This window comes from Danio aesculapii, chromosome 22, assembly GCF_903798145.1.
Source record: "Danio aesculapii chromosome 22, fDanAes4.1, whole genome shotgun sequence".
Lineage (NCBI taxonomy): Eukaryota > Metazoa > Chordata > Actinopteri > Cypriniformes > Danionidae > Danio > Danio aesculapii.
The window spans coordinates 1,624,717-1,644,400 of record NC_079456.1 but is presented as its reverse complement, the minus strand read 5'-3'; the positions used below and the strand labels follow the sequence as shown (position 1 = coordinate 1,644,400).

Genomic DNA, 19,684 nt, shown 5'->3' with positions numbered 1-19,684 from the left:
TCCTTACTGTGTATGTGACAATAAATGCTTTGAATTGAATTAAGGGACCACATCTTATAATTGCAAATAATGCATTAATAATTGTCTTCTTTTTAGATTCACTTTTACCCTCTTCGTCAGTTTGCTGACATTAATCTACCCAACGAATACAAAATTGAAGGTGAGATTGCTTTGAATTCATCCAATTAAATGATTTTGCTGGGTTATTTTATTTTTATTGATTTTGATGAGAACTGATAGAAATGAATGAATCCCAAATCTGAATCAACCTTCCTGAATCATACTGAATTGAATTAAAAAAGCTTGTGAATTCGATTAGTATACTACCATTTTAATTCATTTTTATAAATGTTATAATTTTATATAATATATAATTTATATTTGATACATTTTATAATATTTTTAAAAGTCTTTTTTTTGTTAATGTTTCAATAACTCACTTATAAAGACTTGCTAAATTATAGAGGTTACTAAATGTAATGAATTTAGATGGTTGTTTGTCGCCACCTATTGAATGACAATGAAACTGCTACAACATTCATCTAAAGCAGTGTTTCCCAACCCTTTTCCTGGAGGCACATCAACAGTACATATATTGGATGTCTCCATTGCCTGACTAATTAACTTCAGGTTTTGGAGTCTCTTTTTATGTTCTAATTAGGTGATTCAGGTGTGTTTGATTAGGGAGACATTGAAAATGTGTACTGTTGGTGTGCCTTCAGGAACAGGGTTGGGAAACACTGATCTAAAGCATCAAGTTGCTTTCAAACAATGACATTAATCTTTACCACAAACATCATTGTTTATATCTGGACTATAAACTGTTATTCAGTACTTTTAATTGATCATTTCAGTCACAAACCAAGATTAAACATGTAAATCGTCATCTTTTAGTAGGTGTTTGAAGCGAGGTCGCAATTTAAATGATTTTAAAATAAAAAAATTTAAAATTATACATTTTTTAATCAAATTTTTATAGTTAAACAGTTTGTGGTTTTAGGGTCTGCAATGACAGATAGAAAGAGTCTAGCCCCGCCCCCTGATTATAATAAAGTTAAAACTAACCTTCAGACGGCTGTTTTTGCCCTCAGTGGCGTCCGGGTTCACTGGTCTGCGGGTCAATCTGACCCAGTTGGGTCCGGTTCCCAGTCTGCCAGGTCGCGGTCTGAGTCAGTATTATGCTTTAAGAGAGATGAAGGTCATCGGCTCCTGTTTCTGCCATGGACATGCCAACCGCTGCCTTCAGGACACCAGCAACAACTACCTGCCCAACACACCGGTAACACACACACACACACACACACACACACACACACACACACAAATAATCTGAACTTTCATTTTACACAACATATATATTTCACAAAATAATCTGAAAACTAAACTTGCTGCAAAACCAAAGCCACGTCTAATCACTTTGTTTAATCAAATTTAAAATGTATATCACAAAAATCAACTAAAATGACAACATGTCTGCCAGTTTCACTTCTATTACAAAACAGTCAGCAGAAATGAAAGCCAGAGTCTCTGAACTTTCCAATGATATTGTTTTGTCCAGATTTGATCAAAATAATGCAACAAATGTGATAAAATGGAGCCACTAGAGGGAGTAAGGCAGTAAATGTTGTGGTACTGAGACAGGTAGAGTTAAAACTCATAAAGTCAGCATGAATTGGAAGTTAAGATTGTCCTTTTTTCCTATATCTTGACATACATCTGATTGATTTCATTATTTGGGAACTGTTTAGATTGTTGGAAGATGGGTGTTGCAATCAAAATTGAGGACGATAGATAAACAGATAAAGGCAGAGCAGTCTAGATCGGATACGCGGCCGACCGGAAGTGCGATATGCTCAACAATTCATATTTTTACAGTACTGTGACGGTTGGGGTTGGGGTTGGGGTAGAGGTTGGTGTTAAAAAATACAATTTATTGGGTAATTTAATAGATAGCAAAAATAATACTGAGTACAACTACTGTTTTTACATTACTGTGACGGTTGGGTTTAGGGTTGGGGTGGGATAGTCGTTAATAAAATACAATAAATGGGAAATTTCATAAATAATATAAATAAATCTCATTAACTTCCGACCGCATCCATATCGGATCTAGCAACAGCCCAGAAACAAGACACACACTGATAGCCCCGCCCTAAAGGACTGATAGCAACACCCTAAAGAACTGACAGCCCTGCCCTAAAGGACTGATAACCCCACACTAAAAGGCTGAAAGCCCCGCCCTAAAGAACTGATAGCCCCACCTTAAAAAACTGATAGCCCTGCTTCTATGGACTGACAGCCCCGCCCTAAAGAACAAATAGTCCCATACTAAATGACTGATAGCCCCTCCCTAAATAAATGATAGCCCTGCCCTAAATGACTAATAGCCCCTCCCTAAATGATAGCCCTGCCCTAAATGACTGATAGCCCCTCCCTAAATAAATGATAGCCCTGCCCTAAATGACTGATAGCCCCTCTCTAAATAAATGATAGCCCCGCCCCTAAATGTCTGATAGCCCTTCCTTAAATAACTAATAGCCCTGCCCTAAATGACTGATAGTCCCGCCCTAAAAAAATAATATCCCTGCCCTAAAGGACTGACAGTTCCGCCCTTAAGAACTGATGGCCCCGCCCTAAAAGGACTGATAGCCCCTCTCTAAATAAATGATAGCCCCGCCCTAAATGTCTGATAGCCCCTCCTTAAATAACTAATAGCCCTGCCCTAAATGACTGACAGCCCCGCCCTAAAGAACTAATATCCCTGCCCTAAAGGACTGACAGTCCCGCCCCTTAAGAACTTATGGCCCAGCCCTAAAGGACTGATAGTCCCACCCTAAAGGCATTCCATGTGACCATGATTGAAGAAAGTTATTTCAAGGGGGAGGGAAGGTTATGATATTTGATTAAAGATTCTGAGGGCAAATTACTTTTACAAAATAATGACGTGCACAGATACATCGTTTATAACACACACTATATACAAATGAAGTGGTTGAGTTTTGATTACATGCCAACTTTAAACTCATATATAGCTCATGTGTGTGTGTGTGTGTGTGTGTGTGTGTGTGTGTGTGTAGGTTGGCGGTGTGTGTGAGTGTCAGCACAACACGGCCGGTGTGAACTGTGATCGATGTGACGAGTTCCATAATGACCTCCCCTGGAGACCAGCAGAGAGCGGAAACACACATGCCTGCAAACGTACGTCCGCATACAAATCTTGAGTAGTGTGTGAGTAAAGTAAGTAGTGAAAGCATAATAAGTAGTGCGAAAGAGTATGATTAGTGTCTAGTTCGAGTAGTATAAGCATTATAGTGTGGATATTATGAGTAGTCGGTGAGTAGCATTGAGTATGATTAGAGTGAGTATGATTAGTCTGAGAGTAGAGGGAGCATGAGTAGTCTGAGTAGAGTGAGTATGAGTGTGGGGAGTATGAGTAGTCTGAGTAGAGTGAGTATGAGTGGGGGGAGTATGAGTAGTCTGAGTAGAGTGAGTATGAGTGTGGGGAGTATGAGTAGTCTGAGTAGAGTGAGTATGAGTGGGGGGAGTATGAGTAGTCTGAGTAGAGTGAGTATGAGTGTGGGGAGTATGAGTAGTCTGAGTAGAGTGAGTATGAGTGGGGGGAGTATGAGTAGTCTGAGTAGAGTGAGTATGAGTGAGGGGAGTATGAGTAGTCTGAGTAGAGTGAGTATGAGTGGGGGGAGTATGAGTAGTCTGAGTAGAGTGAGTATGAGTGAGGGGAGTATGAGTAGTCTGAGTAGAGTGAGTATGAGTGAGGGGAGTATGAGTAGTCTGAGTAGAGTGAGTATGAGTGTGGGGAGTATGAGTAGTCTGAGTAGAGTGAGTATGAGTGGGGGGAGTATGAGTAGTCTGAGTAGAGTGAGTTTGAGTGGGGGGAGTATGAGTAGTCTGGTAGTCAGTGAGTAGTGCAAAGATGAGTCTGAGAGTAGAGGGAGTATGACTAGAGTGAGTATGATTAGTCTGAGAGTAGAGGGAGCATGAGTAGTCTGAGTAGAGTGAGTATGAGTGTGGGGAGTATGAGTAGTCTGAGTAGAGTGAGTATGAGTGGGGGGAGTATGAGTAGTCTGAGTAGAGTGAGTATGAGTGTGGGGAGTATGAGTAGTCTGAGTAGAGTGAGTATGAGTGGGGGGAGTATGAGTAGTCTGAGTAGAGTGAGTATGAGTGTGGGGAGTATGAGTAGTCTGAGTAGAGTGAGTATGAGTGGGGTGAGTATGAGTAGTCTGAGTAGAGTGAGTATGAGTGAGGGGAGTATGAGTAGTCTGAGTAGAGTGAGTATGAGTGGGGGGAGTATGAGTAGTCTGAGTAGAGTGAGTATGAGTGAGGGGAGTATGAGTAGTCTGAGTAGAGTGAGTATGAGTGAGGGGAGTATGAGTAGTCTGAGTAGAGTGAGTATGAGTGTGGGGAGTATGAGTAGTCTGAGTAGAGTGAGTATGAGTGGGGGGAGTATGAGTAGTCTGAGTAGAGTGAGTTTGAGTGGGGGGAGTATGAGTAGTCTGGTAGTCAGTGAGTAGTGCAAAGATGAGTAGTCTGAGAGTAGAGGGAGTATGACTAGAGTGAGTATGATTAGGCTAAGTAGTGTGAGTATTATGAGTAGTCTGTGAGTATGAGTAGTCTGTGAGTATGAGTAGTATGTGAGTAGAGTGTATATGAGTTGTCTGAGTAGAGTGTGTATGAGTGGAGGGAATAGGAGTGGTCTGGTAGTCTGGGAGTAGTGTGAGTATGAGTAGCCTGTGAGTATGAGTAGTTTGTGAGTATGAGTAGTCTGTGAGTAGAGTGAGTACAAGTTGTCTGGGTAGAGTGAGTATGAGTGGAGGGAGTATGAGTAGTCTGGTAGTCTGCGAATATGGGTAGTGTGAGTATGAGTAGCCTGTGAGTATGAGTAGTTTGTGAGTATGAGTAGCCTGTGAGTAGAGTGAGTACAAGTAGATTGAGCAGTGTGAGTATGAGTAGAGGAAGTATAAGCAGTCTGAGTAGAGTGCATATGAGTAGTCTGAGTAGAGTGAGTATTTGTGGAGTGAGTAAACAGTCTTTGAGTAGTTTGAGTATGAGTGGAGGGAGTATGAGTAGTCTGGTAATCTGTGAGTAGTGTGAGTATGAGTAGTCTGAGTAGAATGAGTATAAGTGGAGGGAGAATGAGTACTCTTGTAGTCTGTGCATATGGGTAGTGTGAGTATGAGTAGCCTGTGAGTATGGATAGTCTGTGAGTAGAGTGGGTACAAGTAGACTGCGTAGTGTGAGTATGAGTGGAGGGAGCATGTGTAGTCTGTGTGTAGTGTGAGTATATGTGGAATAAATACACATAGTCTGAGTAGTTTGAGTATAAGTAGTGTGAGTATGAGTGGAGGAAGTATAAGCAGTCTGAGTAGAGTGCATATGAGTAGTCTGAGTAGAGTGAGTATTTGTGGAGTGAGTAAACAGTCTTTGAGTAGTTTGAGTATGAGTGGAGGAAGGATGAGCAGTCTGAGTAGAGTGAGTATAAATGAGGGAGTATTATAATTTATGATCTATTATAATGAGTAGTCTTAGTAGTGTGAATATAAGTAGTGTGATCATGAGTGGAGTAAGTATGAGTAGTCTGTGTGTGGAAGGAGAATTGTTACTCTGAGTACGATTAGTGTGTGAGTAGTGTATGAGTAGTTTGTGAGTTTGAAGTGGAGTAGCGTCAGCAGTGTAAGTTTCAAGCGTTTCGAGTAATGTGAGAGAATTATTAGTGTGAGTACTGTGAAAAGTGTTTGAGTAGTGTGAGTATGAGTGTGTGTTATGACTAGTGTGTGTGGTGAGTAATGTAAGTACAGTATTATGGTGATCAATGTATGAGTATCTGACAGCGTGTGTGTGCGCCTCCTGCAGGCTGTGAGTGTAATAATCACTCTGAACGCTGCCACTTTGATCCGGAGCGCTACGAGGCGACGGGCCGCAGCAGTGGAGGAGTGTGTGACGCGTGCGCACATCACACCACTGGACCACACTGTGAACGCTGTGAGCGAAACTACTACCCCAACCCACTGAGTGACATGAGGAGTGCAGACGCCTGCCTGCGTGAGTACACACACACATACCATACATGTACACAACACACACAAAGCTTGACATAAGGAGTCCAGGTACCTAAGTATTTACACATACACACACACACACACACACACACACAGAAAAAAAATCATACTTTATACTGTACAATTCCACAAAAACTCTCTCTCTCTGATGAAGATTATGGTGTGTGTGTGTGTGTTTGTGTGTGTGTGTGTGTGTTCAGATTGTCTGTGTGACCCGGCGGGCTCAGAGAACGGTGGTCAGTGTGACGCAGTGACAGGAGTGTGTGTGTGTAAGCAGAATGTGGAGGGCGAGCGCTGCGACCGCTGCAAAGCTGGATTCTACAACCTCAACGCCAACAACCCGCTCGGCTGCTCCAGTCAGTTACTCTACACAACAACACTACACCAGCTCTACACAACAACACCATAACAAGATAACACCACAGCAACACAACAACATAACAACACATTAACACAACACCTTAACAACACCACAACAGAACAACATAACAGTACAACACAACACATCACAAGAGCATAACAACACAACAACAACACAACACCATGACAGCACAACACAATAACAACACATCAACACAACATCTTAACAATACAGCAGCACAACACCATAACAACACAACACCTTAACAACACATTATAACACCACAACACAACAACAACAACAAGAACACAACAGTACAACATACCACTATAAAAGCACAGCAACACCAAAACAACACCACAACATAACACCATAACAACACAACAAAACCCAATACCATAACACAACATCACAACACAATACCATAACAACACAACACCACAACAGAACAGTACAACATAACAGCAAAACAACAAAACAACACCATGACAGCACAACACCATAACAACACATCAACACAACACCATAACAACACAACAAAACAACATAACAGAACAACACAACACCATAACAGCACATCAACACAACACAGCAGCGCAACACCATAACAACACCACAACAAAACACATTATCATAACACAATACCATAACAACACAGCACCACAACAGAACAACATAACAGAACAACACAACACCATAACACAACACATCATAACAGCATAACAACACCATAACAGCACATCAACACAACACAGCAGCGCAACACCAAAACAACAACACAAAACACATTATCATATACACAATACCATAACAACACCGCACCACAACAGAACAACATAAAAGAACAACACAACACCATAACACAACAGCATAACAACACAACAACAACACAATATCATAACACAATACCACAACAACAGAAAAACATAACAACATAACAGTACAACACAACACCATAGCACAACACATCATAACAGCATAACAACACAACACCATAACAGCACAACACCATAACAACACATCAACACAACACCTTAACAATACAGCAACACAACAACATAACACCGCAACATAACACCTTAACAACAAAACAAAACACAATATCATAACACAATACCACAACAACAGAACAACTTAACAGGACAACACAACACCATAACACAACACATCATAACAGCATAACAACAACACAAAAATAGCACAACACCATAAAACACATCAACACAACACCTTAACAATACAGTAGCACAACAACATAACAACACTGCAACATAACACTTTAACAATACAGCAGCACAACACCACAACACAACAAAACACAATACCATAACACAACACCATAACAACACCACAACAGAACAGGACAACACCACAGCTTAACAGCACAACAACAACACAACACCATAACAGCACAACACTTTACGATAATCCCACAACAGTACACCACAACATACCATGACAACACATCAACACAGCACCACAACACAACAACAACAACACCATAACAACACATCAACACAACACCACTACACAACAACAACACAACACCATAACAACACCACAACAGAACAGGACAACACCACAGCTTAACAGCACAACAACAACACAACACCATAACAGCACAACACTTTACGATAATCCCACAACAGTACACCACAACATACCATGACAACACATCAACACAGCACCACAACACAACAACAATAACACTATAACAACACATCAACACAACACCACTACACAACAACAACACAACACCATAACAACACCACAACAGAACAGGACAACACCACAGCTTAACAGCACAACAACAACACAACACCATAACAGCACAACACTTTACGATAATCCCACAACAGTACACCACAACATACCATGACAACACATCAACACAGCACCACAACACAACAACAACAACACCATAACAACACATCAACACAACACCACTATACAACAACAAAACAACACCATAACAACACATCAACATAACAACACTACACAACAACAACACAACACCATAACAACACATCAACATAACACCACTACACAACAACAAAACAACACCATAACAACACATAAACATAACAACACTACACAACAACAACACAACACCATAACAACACATCAACATAACACCACTACACAACAACAAAACAACACCATAACAACACATAAACATAACAACACTACACAACAACAACACAACACCATAACAACACAACAAAACACAATACCATAACACAACAGCGCAACACAATACCATAGCACCACAACAGTACTCCACAACAAACCATAACAACACATCAACACAACACCACAACACAATAAAAAGCAAAACAGAACAACACAACAACACACCATAACAACACAACACAATACTGCCACAACCCCTGCTCAGTGAGCATCAGACTGACAATAAATCAAATTAAATGATGTAAACACATAATAAATGTGACTCAATTAAACTGAATGTGATTATAAATGTACTGGTGTGTGTGTGTGTGTGTGTGTGTTCAGAGTGTTCCTGTAGTTCCGTGGGTTCGCTCAGCGGTGTGTGTGATCAGCTGACGGGTCAGTGTGTGTGTCGCTCCAATATGGAGGGATTGTGGTGTGATCGCTGCGCTGCGGGTTACTGGAACCCCTCATCACCCAGCGGATGCCAACCCTGTGGCTGTGACCCCAATACTGCCTACAGTGCCAGCTGTGACCAGGTACACACACTTATACACACACACACACAAGCACACATATACACACATAACTGTATATAACACATACGCACACATTTACATCACTTGTGACTAGGTATATGCACACACACACACTCACACTCTTATAAACACACACATCACATACTAACAAACCTGCATACACAAACAATTTACAAACGCATCATGCAGACACACACTCACACTCTTACTAACACAGACAACACACACGTTCTCTCTTTCACACATACACACACACATACAGATATATATAAACATACACTCATAATACACACCGCACACACTTACACATTAACAAGCACAGACATACATACACTTACAAACACACACACAAACTGTAACCCACACAATGCCATACACACACTTAAAAACACACACCCTACACATCACACACTCACAACCCTGCATACACAAACACAATTTACAGACACATCATGCACACATGAACTTATAAACACACACACACACTTGCACATTAACAAGCACACACACATAAAAACACACACCACACCACACACACATAATGTGACCCACACAATGCCCACAGCACCAACTGTGACAAGGTACACACACACACACACACACACCCTACTCAACACACACTTACAAACACACGCTTACAAACCTGCATACACAAATACAATTTACAAGCGCATCATGCAGACACACACTCACAATAACACTTACACATAACACACACACACTTACACATACAAGCACACACACTTACAAACACACCATATACATCACACACTTAAAAATGTGTATACACACACAATTTACAAGCAGACGCACACTCACACCTATAAACACAGACAATACACACATTCTCTCTCTCACACATACAAACAGACATATATAAACACACACTTACACATAACACACACACATTTACAAGCACACACCATACACATCGCGTACTTACAAACGTGTATACACAAACACAATTTACAAACACACATACACAGACTACGCACACACACACACACACACAGAGGAGGTTCTCACATGTGTATCTGTGGTTTAGCGCACCGGCCAGTGTCAATGCCGTCCTGGCAACGGGGGCCGGACTTGCAGTGGTTGCCCTGACAACACATACGGAGACCCTCTGATTGGCTGCAGATGTAAGTATCTAAATGCGATTATTTTTATTGTTTTAAAATCTGCGTTAAATCCGAACCGGCCATGTTTATTCTCCTGGCGCACATTGTTATTCCTACGGTGAACAATTCATCCGTGAGTTAATATTCTGAAAACAATGGTTAATCTTCAGTCTGAGCATCTGCGTTTTGATTGGCTAATTCTCTGATGATGTCACTTTGACACTTCAGCCACAATATTATTAGCCACGCCCATCGTACAGTCAGTTTTCTATGAATGAATAATGCGCAAATAGGAAGCTCCACCCCTACTCAATATTCAGTTTCAGTTGGAAGCTCATTAACATACTGAAATAAAAGTCCATAGATCTTTTCATTAGATGTCGCCTACGCTGTTGTTGTCTATTGGAAGGATTGCGTCAATAGAGCCGCCATTTTAGTACAGGGTAGCGCTCCTTGGAAATGAACGTGAGACATATATATATATATATATATATATATATATATATATATATATATATATATATATATATATATATACTAAATATCGCATACAGACCCTGAGCATGCGTCAATGGTGCCGCCATATTGGTACAGTGCTCCCAGGACAAACGTCATTCAAGACCACTAGTTAAGACTAAAGGCAAAGTGAAGATGCTGGACTTTAGCGCTGTGTACGGGTGTAGTAACAAGCAAACAGAAAACAAAGCATAAAGGCAGAACATAGTACATAGTAAGATTTCGTTTCTTACGCTTTTATATGTTACGAACTTTTGTGCTAAACCAGTAGCGTTATTGATGATAATACAGTCTCTTACTGCACTGACCATAAGGCAAACGCTAAACTCCAGCCTTATGCTAGTTTTGTTGAATAAAATCAGCAGACAATGTCAATTAAATATGACAACATGACGCTGCGCTGCCGGAAACGTGTATTATTGTCGGCTTAGTGAACGATATATATATATGTGTGTGTGTCACATTAATTTCAAAGGAGTGCTACCCTGTGCTAAAATGATGTGTCTGTATGTATACCGATATCTAGTGTATATATCTATGCCACAATATTATTAGCCACGCCCCACTTACCTTTAGTTCACTGAGCGAATGATGCGCAAAAAGAAAGCTCCGCCCCTATTCAATATTCAGCTGGAAGTACATCAACATCCTAAAATAAAAGTCTCAGGAACTTCCTGTTCACGCGGGCTTTACCACTGACGGTATATCATGTGATGTGCTTTGTTGATCAGCATGTGACTGCGACCGTTCGGGCTCTGAGGCGTGTGATAAGCGCACCGGTGTGTGTCGCTGTAAACCGGGTGTTACCGGCCCCCGCTGTGACGCCTGCAGCCGCGGGCACTGTGCCAGTTTCCCACAATGCCCTGCGTGCCCGTCCTGCTTCTTCAGCATGGGTTTGCAGCTGCAGGATCTGACAGTGGATCTGGAACGGCTCAGTAACCAGCTGCTGTGGTCCGGCGGTCAGCCCACATCCGGCAACACCTCGCGCAGGATCCAGACGCTCCAGCAGACGCTCACGCTCATACAGCTGAGCCTGGGGGACACACCACAGTCTGGACGCACTGCAACGGACGCCCTGCAGAGACTCAACACACTCAGGTACACACACACACACACACACACACACACACACACACACACACACACACACACACACACACACACACACACACACACACACACACACACAGGTACACGCACATACACACTCAGGTACATGCTCTAAGGTATACACACACACACACACACACACACACACACACACTCTTGATACGCACAAGTACACACACACTTGACATGATCAGGTACGCACACACACACACACACACACACAAACACACACACACGCACACACACCAAAATACACACAAACACACACCTGTCATGCGTAGATTCACACACAAGCACGCACGCACACACACACACACACACTTGACATGAACAGGTAGATACATACACTCTTGACATGCTCAAGTACACAAATACACACACACATACACACACACACACTTGAGATGCTCAGGTACACACAGACACACACAAAAATGCACAAACGCACACACACACACACTTGATACGCACAAGTACACACACACACACTTGATGATCAGGTACATTCACAAACTCTTGACATGCTCAGGTACACAAATACACACACTCACATATACACACTTGACATGCTCAGGTACACACACACACACACACACACACGCACACACACACATATATACACACATATATACACACACACACACACACACACACACACATTCGCATGCAGACAGAGGTGATGTACAAATAACAGATAAAACACAATAAACATCAACAAAACACCCCAGTAGTGCGCTATAAGCACTAGCACAACCGCTCGAAAGCTAACGGGCAGTGCTAAAGTTAACAACACAATTCTCACATGCTATTAAAGAAAGCTGAACATGTGTCCTGCCAGAATAATAATGGTAAAACATTACGCCAAGTGATGGAGAAAAAAACAGGTCCAATGACAGAGCCCTGAGGAACTCCACAGGATATAGATGCAGTTGATGGAGAACAAATACAAATAATGAGGAATAAAGTCTTGTTGTGAGTTATTGTGAGTACTAAAGGAGCTATTAAGGATATAATAATGTGCAATTTTTCTCTGCAGGTCTCAGATGAGGGCTTTGAGGGATGATCTGCCTCCGCAACCACTGGACCGGGATCTGGAGCGAAGTCTGGACGATCTGCAGAATCTCTTATCATCTCTGCGACTGGACTTTTTCACCAAGAGACACGGCATTAACGGCGCCGGCGGATCCATCAATGCTAGTGCGTATCAGTGCTTAGCATTTAAACATATCCTACACTGAATGTTGGGGTAACTTTCAAAACAAATATCACAACCTAGAGTCCCCTTTTAAGAAAAAAATAACTAAATGCAGGAACGCCACTGGTTAGTTCAGGCCCGATGACAACATTGTGACGAAAATGACGACTGGGGGGGTGGTTGGGTGTCACGGACGAAAGTTGAGTGCAGGGGGGTTGGTAGATGTCGCAGATGAAATTAGAGAGTGAGGGGTTGGGAGTAGTTACCACGGACAAAATCGGAGAGAGAGAGGGGGGGGGGGGTGGGGAGTTGTTGTCATGGATGAAAGTGAAGACCGGGGGAATTGAGAGTTGTTGTCGTGGACAAAAGTAAAGACCTGGGGGGGGTTGGGAGTTGTTGTCGCAAACAAAATTGGAGAGGGGGAATTGGGTTGGGAGTTGTTGTCATGGACGAAAGTGAAGACCGGGGGGGTTGGGAGTTGTTGCCATGAACAAAAGTGGATAGGGAGGGTTGGGAGCTGTTCCCGCAGACGAAAATAGAGACCAAGGGTCGGGTGGGGGGGGGTGGTTGGGGGGGGGGTTATTTAGGAGTTGTTGATGTGTACAAAAGTTAAGACCTGTGGGGGGTTGGGAGTTGTTGTCGCACACAAAAGTGGAGAGCGCGGGGGGGGGGGGGGGGGGATGGGGGGGGCATGGTGTTGCAGTGAACGAAAGTGTAGAGTGGGGGGGGGGGGGGGGGGGTTGGGTTGGGAGTTGTTGCCGTGAACAAAACTGGAGAAGAGGGGGAGTTGTTGTTATGGATGAAAGTGAAGACCGGGCGAGTTGGGTTGGGAGTTGTTGTCGCGGACGAAAGTGGAGAGGGGTGGCTTGTCGCGGACAAAATTGAAGAGCGAGGGGGGTCGTTGATTACAGTAACTCTGGGGACACCAAAACGGCAGGGGCCCTTAGAATCGATGCCCATGACTACATTTTTTTACTCGCCTAGACTTAAGATTGTAATAAATTGCTTTTATTGCTGGGCAAAGGTTAATCACGATTAATCACTTCCAAAATAAAAGTGCGTTTTAACATAAGATATGTGTGTGTATGTATAATGTGTATGTCATAAAAAGAAAACTATATTTTTGCATATTGATATATAATTTGTATCATATTCATAAATATTTATAGCTAAATATAAACAAACATTTTCTCAAATATACACTTGCATGTGTGTATTTATATATGCAATATACATATACACATCACACACACATAATATGTATTATGTCAAAACAGACGTTTATTTTGGATCTGATTAATCGCTAATTACTGTTCGTATCAGTGGCTTCACATCAACACAATCTCTAACAGTAGTTGATTTATTCTCAGGTGCTTTCTACGCCATTCAGAAGTCATTCGATAAGTCGACAGATGCCGTCAGGCGAGCAAACGCCACTAAAGACACGCTGAAGAACTCTGAAGGCATCCGAGAAAATGCGTTGAGCAGCTTATACGATGTTCAGCCTGGAAACACCAAAGATCTCGAGAAGCTGAAGAAGGATCTGGCAAGCCGGCCCAATCTGACGCCCACCGCCGTCAAGGTAATCTTTCCGCAAGTGACTTGCAAAAACAAAAAATAGTTCATATTCAGAATATTGTCAGTAATTGTGTGTTTCTCAGGTGTGTGGCGGAGATCGTGTGGAGCCGTGCACTCCAGAGCGCTGCACAGGGGATGTGTGTCCTCCTGATGGAGCGCCTCCGTGTGGAGCGGAGGAAAACTGCACTGGAGCTCTTCCTAATGCAAACAGAGCCTTTCAGGACGCGGATGAAGTGAAGGCCAAACTGCAGGAGCTCAACGATAAAATAACAAAAGCAGCAGCACAGGTAACACACTGTAATAATAACTGTATAACAGTACATGACTAACGATGTACTAACATGTAAACTAAACTTTACTTCATTATTAACTAATGATAAGGCATGCGCTAATCATTGTTTTTCAGTGTAAACACCCACTAGACAGATATATAACCTTTACATTCAAATACAGGAGTTGAGGAGTTAAGAATGAGTTAATGATAATAATGTGCCCCTCCAAGTAAAGTCATGGCATAAACCAAGATTCCAAGTTATGGCCAAATTAAGCCTCCAAATCACCTTAGAGTGGATGCAAACGTCCCCTACAGCACATAAGGGTTAAAAAGACAAGTCACAAAGAAGAGAAGTATAATAGTCAATGTTATGACAAGAGATCGGTAACTAAGCACATCCTGTGACACACAGATTCAGGAAGCTGAAGATTCGGCCAATAGGGTAAGACTTTCCACCGACAAACTGGCCAATCAGATCAAGCAGGCACGAGCCGATGTGGACGGAGACCTGAAGGACACCAAAGACTTCATAAACACTCTGAGGGACTTTCTGTCCGGTGAGTTTCATGTAAAGCAGCACATACTCAGTGTACTTTAGGTTCACATGAAACTAAAATACATTTCTTTTAGACGTTTTAACTAACTAATAGTAACTATGGTAACTAATAACCTTAAATTTTCAGAATTTGATTGTGCACCTTTTATTTGCTTTGAAACAATAAGAATTGTGAAAAGCGCTGAACAAATAAACCTGAACTGAACTGAATTGAATGTTAGTATCAGTATGTTAGTCATACCTGCCAATACCCCCGTTTCTCCTGGGAGTCTCCCATATTTCAGACCCATTTCCCGCCACCCTCCCATTTTGTTATTTCTTCCGGAAAACTCCCGAAATTTCCCCCCGCCCCCAGTCCTCAGCTTTTTGGTACAGTCTGTAACACCCCCGGATTGCCAACTTTGATAAACTATCCGATCGCATCGGCTGCTCAGAACCCAGTCCATAGTAGTTACTAACACCACAGTACAGTTACTAACCGGCTTTCAACTGTGTAATTCAGACAAACACACACTGCCACCCTGGGGCGTAGCAACCGAGGGGGACGGGGGGTTATGTCCCCCTCACTTTTAGAGACAGACCATTTAGAAACAGGTGATCAATATTAGAATGAACATATGATCTCATGTAGCTGTCCCCCTCACTTTAAAAATGTCCACCACGCCCCTGCTGCCACCCGCTTTCCAGACTTTCAGAGACAAATGTTTGGCAGGCATGATGTTAGTCTGATGGTACAGTCACACCAGATGTGAATAAAGTGTCAAGCGTGAGTGATTTACAAGTTAAGTCAATGCAAAAATGCGAACAGACATCCTGTGGTGCAAATTGAGCGTTTGCGTGTTTGACGAATCACTCAAGTGTGAAAATTGAACTTTAGCGGAAATTCGCACCGCGTTAACCAATCAGAAGCTTGCTCTTGTAGGGGAGTGATTATGATGTAGCACCTCGTACCAATAACAGACAACGGCTCATCAAACTGGCCTCGGCTCAGTCTGAAGCACCACTGAAAGCTTCCACCAACCAGGTACAGTTTCTGGAGGAGTTGATGAACTCACAAAGCTGGTGCACCTCTGAAATATTCTAGTGCACCGAATTAATCTACACAGTTTTTCAGCCTTCCTAAAGCACATCTAAATCACATAAACACGGCTACTCTCGCATTAAAATCAATCAATGCCATTTAATAGCCATTTAGCAATGAAGCTAGAGTCACTGGTAGACAGAAGGCCTGCTCATGACACGAATCCGTGACTATTGTAAAATGAATTTCACATGTGAATAAAGCAAATTCGTAAATTAAGCAATTACGGTAAAACTCAAAATATTCACGCATCTAATTATGCGCGTTATATTTGCGCAAGCTGCATCTGGTGTGAACGCCCCGTTAAGGATATCTATAAGATATTATGCACCAAAACAGTGACAAAATTAGCTAATTTAGAAGATATAAACATCCACACTTGCAGCTCGCCACTTCTGCATAATTGCACCAACGATTTTTCTCATGAAATCCTCTGACCAATTAAATGCAATGGTCTCAAACTCAACTCCCGGAGAGCCGCACCTCAAGCCGTTAGTTTAGCTCCACTTTCAGCCCACACCTGCTTAATAGTCTCCAGTAGTCTTGAACAGCTTGATTGGTTGGATCAGCTGTGCTTGATTAGGATTAGAGCTAAACTATGCAGAGCTGCGGCCCTTCAGGAATCCAGTTTAAGACCTATGCTCTAGTATCTGACATGCCCCGCCCCCTTCTTCTCATTGGCTGCTCATTTGATACGCTTGAGCTCAATCACCCTTACTAGCAGAGCTGTGAGAAAAACAAACACTATTGGCTGTTTTGTAAAAATGGGAGGAGCTACTCTATGCCCCGCCCCCTCTTTATGTTTCAGTTGAGATTACATCAATTATTGAATAAAGAAGGCACATTTCAAAGCACTTCACCTTTAAATTGTAGTTGTTTTATTTTGTTTTTAGACCCTCAGTCAGACCCGGATCAGGTGCAGCGCGTGTGTGACGGCGTTCTGGAGGCTCAGTTTCCCACCAGTGTGGAGAATCTGAAGAGGAAGCTGAAGGAGATTCAGGATGCGATGAAGTCTGTCCCTGACAGCAGTGGAGCTCTGGAGGATAGCAGAGCACAGCTGGAGGAGGCCAAACAACTGCTGGAGAGAGCTATAAACACACGGTAACAACACACGCAATCAACACACAATACTGTAAACATACACACAGATACACAAATCTACTCATGGTTCCACAATACGACAACACACAGCAACACAAACACACACAACTGATGCATATTAATGCAAACTAGCTAACATGGTTGCTTGAACGTTTTCATCTGCAGTGACGCGGCATTTGGCATCCAGCAGGACGCGAAGGGCATTCTGAAGACGATGGACGAAAACGAGAACATTTTGGATGACATGAAGGACAAAATCAATCAAAGTGCAACCATCGCGGAAAACGTCAAGAAGGACATTCAGCAGGTCAGAATCAATCACAAAACTCCATAACATTATTAAAAAACAACATTACACAGCTGTCTGGAATACTCGATTCTGATTGGTCAGTTGCGACATTCCAGGATATGTTATTCCCAGATAACAACTGACTAAACTAATAACACAGGCTCATCCAGGGACTTCAAATCATCTTGATCGTGAGCGAATATGTTCATATTCATATATATATGCTGGTCGCTAACGCCACTGCTGTTTTTGACTGTTTGGCGCCATCTTGTGTCTGAAAAATGTGTAGGTTAGTGTATACTCCATCAGCTGTTTTCATTTGTCAGCTTTGCATTTTTGACTGTTTGGCGCCATCATGTGTCTGAATAATGCGCAGGTTAGTGTATACTGTGGAGTCGAAAAAGAGGTGTGGTGCGGGGTGGAGTGGAGTGTGAGTTTGCACGTCGGGATGTCTAAAAAAAAGTAAACACGATAGAAATTTCTCCACAATTGCTTCCCAAGCTTACAATTATATTTCATATTCGGAATCACCAATAAAATCAAACAACAACTGTCTCTTTAGTTTCATTTCTAAACGTTTGAATCACACAAAATCTGCAGAAACTCACGCCTCGTCCAAGCCCCTCCCCTGGAGAATCCTCAGTCTATATCGATTGCTGATTGGCTTCTGTACTAGTAGGCGGGGCTTCATTTGCCATATTGACTTTTTCCCATTCAAAACTATATGAGTGACACGTCTTGTGTATTCTTTATCCTTTGGCTCTGTGCACTACCCCCTTCAGGCTAAGTGTATATTGTTGTTTTGTTTGACGCAACAATGAAGGTGTTTCAACTGTTGTTATCTGGGAATAACATACCTTGGAACATTCCAACTGACCAATCAGAATGAAGTATACAGGACAGCCATGTAATAATCTGCGATAAAAAATGCCTGGATGTATTTTATCCCTTACTTAATAACCAAACAACGACACTCACTTGTTTGTTTCAGATTGAGGACGCTCTGGCTCCCGCAGAGCAGGGGATTGTGGGTATCCCAGAGCTGCTGGATGAGATGCGCCCCCTGCTGGACTCCCTGAAGACAGACGTGCCGACAGGAAAAACGCTAGCAGACGATGCTCAAAAACAGGCGTATTTAGCTCAAGACGAGGCCGACCGTGCCGCAGAGGTGCTGAAACTCACCCAACACTCACACATTATCATTGGCAGTGGTTTATTTACTAAACTAACACCCGTCTGCAGGATCTGGAGGAGCTGAAGCAGGCGTTGGAGCAGATGAAGCTGGCGGCGGCTGAAAACAGTCAAGCTGGAGAAGATTCAGTGCGTCTGCTGAACCTGCAGAAGGAGGCGGAGTCTCTGATGACGGACACTTCTGACATCATCAAGGCTCTGAAAGGTACCGCCCACTGCATATCCCATGTCACTTTTTTTTGAGTTTGGTCTTGTTTCTGATGTAAAATGTCTAAAAATTCTCTCTTTTTTAATTAGAACTTTACAAATTTTCTTATACACAGAAAATACAGTGCACATCAATAACAGAACGAAACAATACACAATATCTACAAATTCTTCAATCGAAAAGCATTTTCTACACAAGTGAATGATATTTTTTGTTTATTTTTTTAAAAAACTCTTTTGTTTTGGTTTATTTAAGAATTTACATAATTTATTTACATTTATTAGCTAATTTGCATATACATTTATAGGATTTTTAACG

The 19,684-nt window shown here is 42.2% G+C and overlaps 1 protein-coding gene across 1 annotated transcript in view; it reads left to right on the top strand.

The window, feature by feature from the left end:
• Positions 1-19,684, top strand: part of lamb3 (laminin subunit beta 3) — a 29,090-nt gene that overhangs the window by 7,551 nt on the left and 1,855 nt on the right. Inside the window, exons 6-21 of the mRNA XM_056447642.1 lie at positions 97-160; positions 1,092-1,279; positions 3,078-3,198; positions 5,869-6,057; positions 6,275-6,430; positions 8,953-9,146; positions 10,192-10,288; positions 11,515-11,881; positions 12,930-13,090; positions 14,459-14,670; positions 14,750-14,953; positions 15,353-15,497; positions 17,471-17,678; positions 17,844-17,985; positions 18,959-19,135; positions 19,210-19,363. Of these exons, the coding sequence (XP_056303617.1) occupies positions 97-160; positions 1,092-1,279; positions 3,078-3,198; positions 5,869-6,057; positions 6,275-6,430; positions 8,953-9,146; positions 10,192-10,288; positions 11,515-11,881; positions 12,930-13,090; positions 14,459-14,670; positions 14,750-14,953; positions 15,353-15,497; positions 17,471-17,678; positions 17,844-17,985; positions 18,959-19,135; positions 19,210-19,363 (2,779 nt within the window). The remainder of the gene's footprint in view (positions 1-96; positions 161-1,091; positions 1,280-3,077; positions 3,199-5,868; positions 6,058-6,274; positions 6,431-8,952; positions 9,147-10,191; positions 10,289-11,514; positions 11,882-12,929; positions 13,091-14,458; positions 14,671-14,749; positions 14,954-15,352; positions 15,498-17,470; positions 17,679-17,843; positions 17,986-18,958; positions 19,136-19,209; positions 19,364-19,684) is intronic.